The 13,160-nt window shown below is 37.2% G+C and overlaps 1 protein-coding gene and 1 pseudogene across 1 annotated transcript; both read left to right on the top strand.

Annotated features, from left to right (window-relative positions):
* The first annotated feature begins 2,389 nt into the window (after positions 1 to 2,389).
* On the top strand, positions 2,390 to 3,391 carry LOC141844234 (uncharacterized). The gene is made up of 2 exons (XM_074732268.1): positions 2,390 to 2,951; positions 3,026 to 3,391. Exons 1-2 carry the CDS (start codon positions 2,501 to 2,503, stop codon positions 3,235 to 3,237), a joined length of 663 nt encoding a protein of 220 aa, XP_074588369.1. The 5' UTR covers positions 2,390 to 2,500; the 3' UTR covers positions 3,238 to 3,391.
* A 2,511-nt stretch (positions 3,392 to 5,902) lies between these two features.
* Positions 5,903 to 6,571, top strand: LOC141844243 (zinc finger A20 and AN1 domain-containing stress-associated protein 6-like; annotated as a pseudogene).
* The last annotated feature ends 6,589 nt before the right edge of the window (positions 6,572 to 13,160 follow it).

Raw genomic sequence — 13,160 nt, 5'->3', positions numbered from 1 at the left:
GGAGATTAGTCCGTCACGTGTCGTCACGTGTCGAGGCTCCGCTTGGAATCTGCGGCGGCCCCACTCTGTCAGAAGAAGCGAGCCGGCTTCAATCAAATAAAAATAAAAATAATAGTTTTTTTTTAAAGAGAAAAAAAAGGATAAAAATTGAAAGGACCTCGAAATTATATAAATTATCAAAAAATATTTTTTTAAAAAAATAATTAAAAAGATATTTCATCGAGGTAAAATAATATGAAATTTTGATTATTTTATTTTAATTAAAATTATTTTTATATTAAAATAATTTAATTAAAATTATTTAAACTTTATTAAAATTATTTTATATTGATTTATAATCACTCTAAAATAATTATTGTTTACTTAAATAATACACTGTTATAATTAAATCTTAAATTTTAAATTTTTTTAAATATTTATTATATCATAATATTTTTTACTAATTTGATTAAAATTATTAAAATTTTATCAAAATTATTTTAAAATAATTATAATAGTTATCCACGTTGGAAATAATTTTATAATAGTTATAGAGTAATTATACTTATGTTATAATAATTAGTCGTAGTGTTTACCATAAGATTGAATTCTAAAAATAATACATTTGATGATGTATTTTTAATGATTTACATTTATTTTCTTTGATAATCCAAGTCTTCAGTTATCGAACCAACTAATATTAAGAGTAATCGATCTAATTCTACAAAAGTTTTCTATCGATTTCCAAGATAATTCAGATAGCGTTCACATTATTGGACATTGACGGTCAGATCTTCACAATCTGCCCCCTCATTGAAACTAGTCTTACTCTATTGGGTACTCAATCATGGTCCACAAGGGGATCCATACTTTTTTAATTCAAATTTTTAACCATGGTCCGCTTTGTATTTTTCTGAATTCAAGTACTCAATTATGGCTGACCCATATATGTTTCATATTTTTTCCTATCAAAAAATATAATTTTACTGGTCCTATTTGAGATCACCTACGAATGAGTCACCGATTGATGATGATGAAGTCATGCAAGACCCGCAGACGGTGGAGCTCCTGTCAGACTGCAAAGAGAAGGAGAGTGATAACGAAGGTCAGGGGTGTCCTAGCTTAACGTAACCGCTCTGACTCTCAAGTAAGATTGCAAATTGGAGATGGAGAAGAATCAGAAATGTTAGAGAAAAGGAGAGTGTTGATTGTGTGTACATGTACCTGTGCCTGTGAAAAGCGAGGTCACTATATGGAGTCATTAGGGAAGACGTCCCATCATCGGTAAGGAGAATATCTCATCACCGCGGTAGTTAAGGGTCTTATCACTCATACTCAGTATGGTCCTGACCACGCTGCGTTAATTATGATATATTATCAAATATTATATCATTGCACATGTCTTTCTGACGGCAGTTTAATTAGGCAGAAGCGCGGATTCGAAGAGGCAGAGTTGATTGAGGAGTTGATCTCTAGCTAAGAGATCACGGATTCATTCGGGAGCAAAGTCAATAAAGCACCAAATGGGGGGCTGAGTGGGTCATAGAGTTGGTTGATTAGGAAACCAAGCCACCACTCGCCCACTGAGCTAGAGTGGAGAGCTCAGGCGGTTGATCAAGATCTCAAGTCGGAGATCGATAACTGAATTAAAGTGGAGGTCTCGAACGATTGACTAACGGATCGAGTCGGAGATCAATCATTGAGCTAAAGTGAAAGTCTTGAACAACTGATCAGGAGATCGAGTTAGAGATTGAATCCTACTTCTATACTGTCACTATTAATTAGATCAAATTTTAATTTTCTTGATCAAAACGTACTAACTCATAACACTTACACATGTTGAAATTCGATCGATGATCCTCTAGATATCTCTCTCACGTGTCCTTATCGTCGTGGCATCGTGCCACGTGATTTACATAATTTGAAGCAGGTATTTCTGTCCCATACATCTTTAATCATTGCGCCGATCGGGCCCGTCCAATCAAATTCCAACGGCTCCGTTAGCTCCTCCCCCAGGTCTGCTCCTGCCCGATCGGACCGGCCCGCGACAGCATGGACCGCGTCATTAATTATTGGTGTAACGGTGATGTAACAGAGACGGAGAAAGGAAGCTTCCGGGTTGGCAGCGAACTGAGGCCTGATGATTGATCATCGAGCTAGTGGAAGGCTCGACGGGCACGGGCAGTCCTCGGTCAGATCAGTCAGTGCAGACTTCAGTGTTCGGTCAGCCCTCGACGTCTTCCCGTTAATTTGTTAATTGGGCAGAAAAAAAAAATCGAAGAGATAATCGATAGAAAAAATGGAGGATTTACTTCAACCCAAAGCTTTGGGAGGTGAGTCGAGATGAAGCTTCCCCCAGATACGACTACTCGACTCGACTTCTTCCGTATCTTCTTCTCCATTAAATTCAATGGAAGCAGCTTCTTCCTTCTCACCTCTTCTCTTCTCTTCTCTGCTCTTCGATCATTTCTTAGCGAAAAACTCACGTACTTTAATTAATTATAATTGAGGCGGCCGGCCGATGACTCCGACTCAGGCTCCGCCGTCGTCCGCCGCCGCCACTTCGTCCTACTCCTCGCAGCCCAAGAACCCGCGCGGCGGCCAGGAAGGGCCGACGCGCGCTCGTCTTCGCGCGGCCTCGTTCCACCACGGTTCCGGCGCGGCGGCGGCGCCGCCGCCCACTGAGCACCGCCAGATGAGGCGGCCGAAGACGCAGCCCGAGCTGCTAACCCGCGGCGCGGCTACGTCGTCGCCGTCGCCGTCGCCGCCGAGGGTGCCGGCGAAGGTGCTGGTGAACGTGGCGGTGCAGCGGAGCCTGGGCCCCGTGCAGGTAGTGGCGTCCACGGACTGGAGCGTCGGCGACCTGGCGGCCGCCGCGCTGGGGCGCTACGACAGGGAGGGCAGGCGGCCGCCGCTGCCAGCCTCCGACCCGTCGGCCTTCGAGCTCCATTACTCCCAGTTCAGCCTCGAATGTAAGAAAAATTATAAACCAGCACTTCGCCGATCGATCAAATTAAAATTCTCATTCGATCTAATCGATTATCAGGTCTGAATCCGGAAGAAAAGCTCATCAATTTGGGATCGAGAAACTTCTTCCTGTGTCTCAAGCCAGCTCCTCCTGTTCCGGAAACCGCGGAATCGAACTCCTCCTCCGGCTCCGGGGCGGCGGCGGCGGCGGCGGCTTCTTGCTCGAAGCAAGCCGAGAAGGAATCGAAGATGCGCCCCTCGTGGTTAAGTTTCATGGATTGCTTGCTATAATTGGCGAGCAATCACGTCTTCGAGCTGGCAGTAAAGATTTACAGATGTGTTCTTGTCTGGAAATATTATACTGTTATAATTAATTAATTAATTTGTTGCTGTTCTTGCAATGATTGGCAGAGAATTAATATTAATTTTACTTGAATTTCCTATACTTTCCTGCCCAAAATTATAAGTTTCTTCGTCGAAATCAATTATCAATTCAATTCTCTTCAGCAAGCAAAGTGGAATTCATCATCCAATCAACGGTCTTACACGATCAATTTCATGATATATACGAAGAGATAAATTAAAAAATTATAATTAATCATGACGAAGGAAGAACATTACTTCAACTTTGTCAAGATTAATTCAACCCTTATCCACTTCAATAAATTTATTCTATAGTAACTAACTTAATTATATTCCGGAAACTATCAAATCAATTCTCAGAGTTTAAAAGAGATTTTCCTTACCTATTAAATTAAATGATATGGCCAAGATTGAAAACAAACAACAATAAATGATAACAATAATAAAAGAGCACGAGAATATTCATTAATAAGGACAAAAACACGTGTATTTTTTATTAATATTTTATTTTCCTTTGCTTGTGATTCTAGAATACATTAAATATTAAATTATATGTGAAATAATGGAATCTAATCTTCGAAACTATAATTTATCTTGCATTGATTGTACTAGCACAAATTTTTTTATGATTTTATTCTGTCGAGATAACTAAAAAAAGATATTTAATTTTAAATGGCTAGACGTTCTTGGCCACTTAATCGACTTCATATCCTAATCGTCTACTTAAATTTAAATATTCTTTAACTAACCCAATTGGATCCTATCAACTAGTTCAATTAATTTAATCACCTAATTAAAGATCTCTATTTGGTTTCCGATACCTGACCCGAATGGAAAAGAATACGAAGAGATTTTTTAGACCAAATTAAATATTCAATAATCAGATATAAAATTTTTCAAATTCGGATATGAAGGCGGGTCTGATAAAATCCTATCCATATCTGATTAGAATACTCAATTAAATAAAATTGTTATTGTAAAAGATGATAATGCTCACTGCATATGCCCCTTCGATGCTTGCCCCAAGGCCTTGTGGAAGGGAGATAAATCATGGTACCTAACGGTCTCCTACACGGAAGGAACTAATTTCTCAAGGGCATGCACTAGTGGGGATTCAAACTTTGCTCCATTATTACAAATCTATCATCCGAGTATCAATTTGGCTACGTTCATGGGGGCGCCGATTAAATAATATATATAAGTGATGTTGATATTTGAAGATCAGCACCACTGTGATGTTGATTTTCATACTACAATACTATAGTATAGTGGTATTGATTGATACTTAAAGTTGGTTATCGGATGAGAAACAAATTGACAGTTGGATGAAATGAAGAAAGTTTTTATCAGTATAAAGGATATTTGATTCTCTGATATAGGTGTGAGATTGAGGATGGATATCCGCTCCTCCTTTGGGTATGAGGATGGGAATGAAAGTTGAATACACTACAAGAAAATCGGTCTTTAACAACACTCAAAAGACATCGGTTTTATGTCAAAACCGATGTCTTTTACTTTTTAACAACGGTTTTAACAAAAACCGATGTCTTTGAGACATCGGTTGGAGCCTACGACAACGATTTTTGGAGGCTACAACAACGGTTTTAAAACCGATGTCTATGTGCGCTTTCAACAACGGTTTTTGAAGACTACGACAACGGTTTGAAAACCGTTGTCTATTTGTGCTTTCAACAACGGTTTTGGAAGCTATAACAACATTTTAAAACCGATGTCTATTTGCGCTTTCAACAACGGTTTTGGAAGCTATAACAACAATTTAAAATCGTTGTATATTTTCGTTGTCTCTGAGAGGTTGATTGGAGACTACGACAACAGTTTTTGGAGGATACAACAACGGTTTTAAAACTGTTGTCTATGTCCGCCTACAACAACGATTTTTGAAGACTACGATAACAGTTTGAAAACCGTTGTCTATTTACAGTTTCAACAACGGTTTTGGAAGCTATAACAACAATTTAAAATCGATGTCTATTTGCGCTTTCAACAACGGTTTTGAAAGCTATAATAACAATTTAAAACCGTTGATTGGAGACTACGACAACGGTTTTTGGAGGAAACAACAACGGTTTTAAAACCGTTGTCTATGTCCGCTATTTTGGGACTATAACAACGGTTTTTGAAGACTACGACAACGGTTTGAAAACCGTTGTCTATGTGGGACGACAACAACGGTTTTGGAAGCTACAACAACGGTTTTAAAACTGTTGTATATTTTTATTTTTTTTCATTCCCTCTCTCCCTTTAAACTCGTTTTGTTTTTTTTGACTTTCTATGATATTTAACTATTCATTTATAAATTAATAAATGAATAAAAATTCTCTTTATATAAATATAAATAAATATTACGGTAACAAAAATAAACAACATTCTATTTTTTTATTTCTACCCTTAAAAAAATATTTTATCTATCTAATTTTTGAAAAACATTTTACACCAATGAGATATTTTGAACGAATAATGAACCTTTACATGTACATCCTTAACGGGCCGGAAGAGTTAATGGGCCTGCAATGGTCAGCAACTGATTAGAACGCCATGGTCAGCTTCTCAATAGATCCTCCTCGACATCGCCGATTGTCCTCGATTCCCATCGATCGGGGGCCTCGAGAGGCGGCGCATCGCAGTTAGGGTTCTTCTTCTTCCGGCATGGAGCAGGAACGGCAGAAAAGGGAGGTGGCAGAGAAGTCGGAGTTCGAGCCCCCCAACATCCCGATCCTGTGCGCCAACAACTGCGGCTTCTTCGGAAGCCCCGCGACGAACAACCTCTGCTCCAAATGCTACAAGGACTACTACTTGACTAAATCCAAGGCGTCGATGGAGACGCTCGCAACCCGCTGGCCGTTGATCCAAAACTGCTCGAAGAGAAGCCGATCGTAGCTGACGCGATCGACGCTGGATCTGCGAGCTTGGGCGGGCACGGGGATGCGGCGTTGGAGAGCTCTGCCGCGCCGCCGAAGAATCGTTGCGGTTACTGCAATAAGAAGGTGGGATTGATGGGGTTTATGTGCCGCTGCGGGGAGGTGTTCTGTTCTGTGCACAGGTACTCCGATGAGCACGATTGTATCTTCGACTACAAGGCCTCTGGCCAGGAGGCGATCTCCAAGGCAAACCCTGTCGTAAAGATGGACAAGCTTGACAAAATTTGATGGCCATGGCTACCTCATTGGTATGTTCTTCTTCCTGAAACAATAAATATATCCACAGCTTTGCATGAAAAATTCTCTCATTGTTCTATCTGAATTTGTCTGCGTAGTCACGTGTATAGTTTGGTTATTTTTCTGGATTGATCTGGTTACTGGCTACAATTTCCAGAAACTATGTACTATGTGAATACTAGAAATGATTGGTGTCATTATTGCTTTTCATGGTTGATATTTCTTCTACCAAACATCTTCCCACACTTACTTTGTTAAGTCAGTCGAAGAAATTACTACCAAAATTGAGGTTGTTTGGATCTTCAAAAATTAAACTATCTTGTCGCATTTTGCTTTGAGTGATCATTTCACCATAGTTAAGCTACTTCTCCACCTGATTATTGTTCATCCTATACTAAGAGAAAGATAATTTCTTCTTCATATCATTCTCTTATTGTTGAATCCGGATTTACCTCTGTAATCATGTACCGTTTGGCTATTTTGCTGATTGTCTGGTTACTGGTTACAATTTCCGAAAACATATGTATTGTGTGAATGCTAGGAAGTGATTGTTGGCATCATTATTGATTTGAATGGATGAGATTTCTGATTATTGTTCATCCTATGCTAGGAAGTGATTGTTGGCAGTCATGTGCTAAGGATCAGGGAATCAGAAATGACATAGTAGTATAATAGATCATGATGATTCTGATATATGTGCATTTGAAAGGTAAGCCCACTCTTGGATTTCCAAGCTGGCTCATGATATACAACAGAGTTAGTGAACTTGAATTTTATGCCTCTTTAGCATTTGGGGTTTTCAATGTGTTCCTTGTCTTAGCTTTATGGAAAGAGTCTTAGTTGGAAATTGGAAGAAAAAGTCAGAGCAAGATTATGGAATCTTTTCTGCTCTTAGAGAATATAATATTCATAGGAGATGCTAGTGAGTAGTGTATTCTAGTGGTGAAGATTATACTTTAAAGTTGTTGAAGGTAGAAAAATTAAGTCAAGGTTTGGACAGATATCTAGATCTAAGCTTGTTTAAATTATAACTCATTTTCATTCAATGAATTTGTAAAATGTTCTACCAAAGATCAACAAGTCTCAGTAATATTGGGATATTGGGTGTTAATATTTCATCTTTTTCTCTTCTCGATTTGTGAGATTTTAATATCTTCAATGTTCTAATCGTTTTTCAGGAAGGTTTTGCATTTGCCCATTGCACAACCTGCAAGGCTCCTTACCATTTGAGGGTGTGTGATCATGCCAACAGGAGATGGAGAATTAGCACGAGATATAGACCAATTCTCTTTAAACAAGCTAGTGGTGTTATCCATGACTTAAAAAACCATTGAAACGCCTACTAGATTCTTATTTCTATTACTTTTTTAATGAACTGATTTTTCTAGCCTTATCAGTTAATGAGAATGTACCTAATATTATGTGTTTCCATTGCAGTGCTGTAAAAAACACAGTTATGATGATTCAGATGAGGACGAAGAGGATGATGATGAACAAGATGGCGAAGACCAGGAAGAGGACGATGGGGCTGAAGGTGATCCTTCTGAGGATGAAAACGCTGAGGGAATGTGTGATATGTTGCAAGAAGAATATTTGTGTTAGTTACTTTTGGTTATTTGTAAATATTGAGGTGATTAAATATATTGGTGCTTTTCTATTTGTGATTTGTTTGGTGAATTTATAATATTATGATAATTTTGTATTCTTGCTTGATCATAATTGACAAACACATAAAAAAATAAGTGTTATTACAACAGTTTTAAATTCAATGACATCGGTTTGGAAGCGTTGTCGTTAAGTGATATTACATCGGTCGAAAACCGTTGTTAAAATTGATGTTAAACATATCTTACATCGGTTTTACACCGTTGCAAAATCGATGTCGTTGTGATATTACATCGGTCGAAAACTGTTGTTAAAATTGATGTTAAACATATATTATATCGGTTTTACACCGTTGCAAAACCGATGTCGTTGAGTGATATTACATCGGTTTTACATCGGTTACAAACCGATGTCGTTGAGTTGTATTACATCGGTTACAAACCGATGTCTAAAATGTCAGACCTTTTACAACGCCTTCATAGACATCAGTCGATTTTCTCATAGACATCGGTTTTCCACCGATGTCTATGACTGTTTTTGGTTATAGTGATACCCAATAAGAATGAGAATGGAGATGGATATAATAAATGAGGATGAAGATAAATATCTGATCCTCCAATTGGTATAAAAATAGGGATGAAAGTTGAATATCCGATGGAGATAAAAATGGAGATGGGGGCGGATATAATAAATGAGAATAGGGATGGAGGATATAGATCTAACCCAAACTTGACCCATTATCATCCCTAGTTAAGTTGAAAATTTTTTTCTCTTATCTTTTATGAAATTAAAAAATATATTAAAATATAAACTAAACTAAATTCAAGCCAACATTATAAGGTGGACTAAAATATTCTAGTTTGGATATAGATTTGGCTCTATTTTATATGACTTTTAGTTATCTTGACCTACTATGGAACTCTTATAATTAATTTCACCCCACTTGTAAGGTCTTCTTCATATGACCCTTTTTCTAAAGTCATTGATGTCACTTGAAGGTGAACCGCGGAAAGAGTTTAGGTGTGTGGTAGGTCAAGAAGAGCTAACTCACTTGAGGTAGTCGTCCGATTATGAATAAAGCTATTTGCTATAGGAGGCAACTATTCCTCTAAGGGTGTCAATTCCTCATAGTCAATATCGTCCTCCGATGATGCTTAGTTAGGTCCCATAGCTTAGTTAGACTATCAATCCTTCCAAAGGTCATGTGGTGAAATTGGATGATATGGTGGATCTACATCAACTTGTGCTACTTGTGGTTTTCTAGTTTAGGAAATGTGATCACCATGGAAGTTATTATTATGAAGTTGGCTTATAATAGCTAATCCATCTAGCTCCTTTTGTTGTTTTGAGGTACAAAGTATATATCCATGTCGACACACCTCAAATTCTCATCTTGGAATGTTAAGGGACTAATAGGTTTACCAAGAGATAAGATGTAACAAACTTTGTAACTAAGCATAAGTGTGATGTTGTTATGCTAAAAGAAATAAAGGTTGTCTAAGATGAGATTTTCCTATTTGACAATCTTTTTCATGGGGAGATGGATTTCCTTGGATGCTATTGGTCAGTCCAAGATGTTAAGACCATGAGTGCTTAGATGGTCATATTAGAGAGAAGGGGGTGAATAGTGATTATGTCTACAATTAAAAATTCTAATCTACCCTTGTTACTAGATAAGCAAAGTCATAGAATTTCCAACACCTTTGTTTATGTGGTTTTGTAGGCCTCAAAACTCCTATTCAATGGTATATGATTCCTCGACAAATCACTCATGAAAAGTCTTTATCTTTCTCGTTCTAGTCTACTACTAGAGGTGGAGAAACTTTTTATAAAATTGAGGTTCATAAAAATTACAAGAGGAAAAACTAAGGAAATACAAGAAGTTTCTAATAGATTTTGACCTATTCTATTTTGCCAACCGTCAAATCTCTACCAAACTCCCCTTTTAGCCTTCAACACCTCTTAATTCTTCACTTTCTATAAATTGATTTGTCATAGATCAGTCAACTTCTAGCCATCATTAATCGATTGTTTCCTTTGATTGTGTTTGCCCGAGTTTGTCAATTGCTACTTGAGTCGATTAGAGTATTGTAACTATTAAGTTAATTATTTGATCATTGCATTGCAATCTTATCTTATCAATAACTCTTTTTGACTATCCATCTGTAACATCAATGACTAGATTCCATTGTTAGTCAATTGTCTATTTGACTCAAGCATGATTAATAATATTTTATTCGTTGGTTGATTACCTTGAGTCAACTACTTAGTCGACTCAGTACCTAATCGATTGGACTCAGTTCTAGTGGATTGGAATCTAACTCAAATCATCTTAATAATCAAGTCTCATGCCTAAGTTGAATTCTATCCTCACCTCATATGCATAAGGCACTCAACTCTCATACCTCACTATTGGAGTCTAACCTTAGTAGTTTGACTTTGTCCCATGATCATCTCTTGTTAAGTTACTAATCCCTTGGATGCACTAAATTCTTGACTCATTACATATATCATCCTTTATACTTTACCTACAGGGCCTTCATCAATTATTATAAAGGCTGCCCTCAATGCTTCTCACCCTACGATCCTTTGAATGCTCCAATCTATTTGTCTCTAATCTCTAAAGGCCTTGAGCCACCAAGCTGCCAACATGGTCATGCTAAGTTATGCTCTATAACAACTCTAACACCAACTCAGTGCTTTTGTCCTATGATCCCTCGATTACCTCATGCAACCTTCTCTCTGATTTCTTTAAACCTCCAAGTCACTAAGTGAGTCGCCTTGGATGTGTCATGATGTTGTCATCATACACTTGACCTTGTCAAGTCACAAGCTCTATAAATTTCATGTGTATCATGTACGTTCTTACACACTCAAACACACAATGTCTAATTCAAACTCTTTGTCCAAGCATCAAAATTCAAAAGTTGAACCTGACCACTCAGGGTAAAATTGCATCAATAATCTTTTTTCATGTTTGACAATCAATTTAAGTTAAGAAAATTAATTAATGCACTAAAATGCAAATCATGTAGATATGACCTAAACTTAGGCTCCCACTTCACCTAAGAACCTTCTAGAGCTAGGATTTTTAAAAATATTATCATGTGAAATCTAACTTAAACCTTATGCCTTCTCTCCCCTTATCTTTTATGAAATTAAAAAATATTAAAATATAAACTAAACTAAATTCAAGCCAAAATTATAAGGTGGACTAAAATGTTGTTTGGATATAGATTTTGGCTCTATTTTATATAGCTTAGACATGCCTTAACTAGTTGGCTAAGTACCCTTATCTTTTTAGGCTTATGTGGGAGAAAAGAGTATTAAGAAATCTTATAGGACTTTTAAGTATCTTGACCTACTATGGAACCCTTATAATTAATTTCACCCCACTCGGAAGGTCTTCTTCATATGACCCTTTTTCTAAAGTCATTGATGTCACTTGAAGGTGAACCACGGAAAGAGTTTAGGTGTGTGGTAGGTCAAGAAGAGCTAACTCACTTGAGGTGGTCGTCCGATTATGAATAAAGCTATTTGCTATAGGTGGCAACTATTCTTTGTTGCCTCATCCTCTAAGGGTGTCAATTCCTCATAGTCAATATCGTCCTCCAATGATGCTTAGTTAGGCCCCTTAGCTTAGTTAGACTATCAATCCTTCCAAAGGCCATATGGTGAAATTGGATGATACGGTGGATCTACATCAACTTGTGCTACTTGTGGTTTTCTAGTTCAGGAAATGTGATCACCATAGAAGTTATTATTATGAAGTTGGCTTATAATAGCTAATCCATCTAGCTCCTTTTGTTGTTTTGAGGTACAAAGTATATATCCATGTCGACACACCTCAAATTCTCATCTTGGAATGTTAAGGGACTAATAGGTTTACCAAGAGATAAGATATAACAAACTTTGTAACTAAGCATAAGTGATGTTGTTATGCTAAAAGAAATAAAGGTTGTCTAAGATGAGATTTTCCTATTTGACAATCTTTTTCATGGGGAGATGGATTTCCTTGGATGCTATTGGTGATCAGTCCAAGATGTTAAGACCATGAGTGCTTAGATGGTCATATTAGAGAGAAGAGGGTAAATAGTAATTATGTCTACAATTAAAAATTCTAATCTACCCTTGTTACTAGATAAACAAAGTCATACAATTTCCAACACCTTTGTTTATGTGGTTTTGTAGGCCTCAAAACTCCTACTCAATGGTATATGATTCCTCGACGAATCACTCACGAAAAGTCTTTATCTTTCTCCTTCTAGTCAACTACTAGAGGTGGAGAAACTTTTTATAAAATTGAGGTTCATAAAAATTACAAGAGGACAAACTAAGGAAATACAAGAGTTTCTAATAGATTTTGACCTATTCTATTTTGCTAACCTTCAAATCTCTACCAAACTCCCCTTTTAGCCTTCAACACCTCTTCATTCTTCACTTTCTATAAATTGATCTGTCATAGATCAGTCAACTTCTAGCCATCATTAATCGATTGTTTCCTTTGATTGTGTTTGCCCGAGTTTGTCAATTGCTACTTGAGTCGATTAGAGTATTGTAACTATTAAGTTAATTATTTGATCATTGCATTGCAATCTTATCCTATCAATAACTCTTTTTAACTATCCATCTGTAACATCAGTGACTAGATTTCATTGTTAGTCAATTGCCTATTTGACTCAAGCATGATTAATAATATTTTATTCATTGGCTGATCACCTTGAGTCAACTACTTAGTCAACTCAGTACCTAATCGATTGGACTCAGTTCTAGTGGATTGGAATCTAACTCAAATCATCTTAATAATCAAGTCTCATGCCTAATTTAAATTCTATCCTCACCTCATATGCATAAGGCACTCAACTCTCATATCTCACTATTGGAGTCTAACCTTAGTAGTTTGACTTTGTCCCTTGATCATCTCTTGTTAAGTTACTGATCCCTTGGATGCACTAAATCCTTGACTCATTACATATGTCATCCTTTATACTTTACCTACAGGGCCTTCATCAATTATTATAAAGGCTGCCCTCAATACTTCCCACCCTACGATCCCTTGAATGCTCCAAT

The sequence above is a fragment of the Curcuma longa genome, chromosome 1 (genome assembly GCF_044706935.1).
Source record: "Curcuma longa cultivar G26 ecotype Majalengka, Jawa Barat chromosome 1, ITB_CL_G26_1.1, whole genome shotgun sequence".
Taxonomy (NCBI): domain Eukaryota; kingdom Viridiplantae; phylum Streptophyta; class Magnoliopsida; order Zingiberales; family Zingiberaceae; genus Curcuma; species Curcuma longa.
The sequence above is the reverse complement of the archived record's forward strand: the minus strand, read 5'-3'. Positions and strand labels throughout refer to the sequence as shown.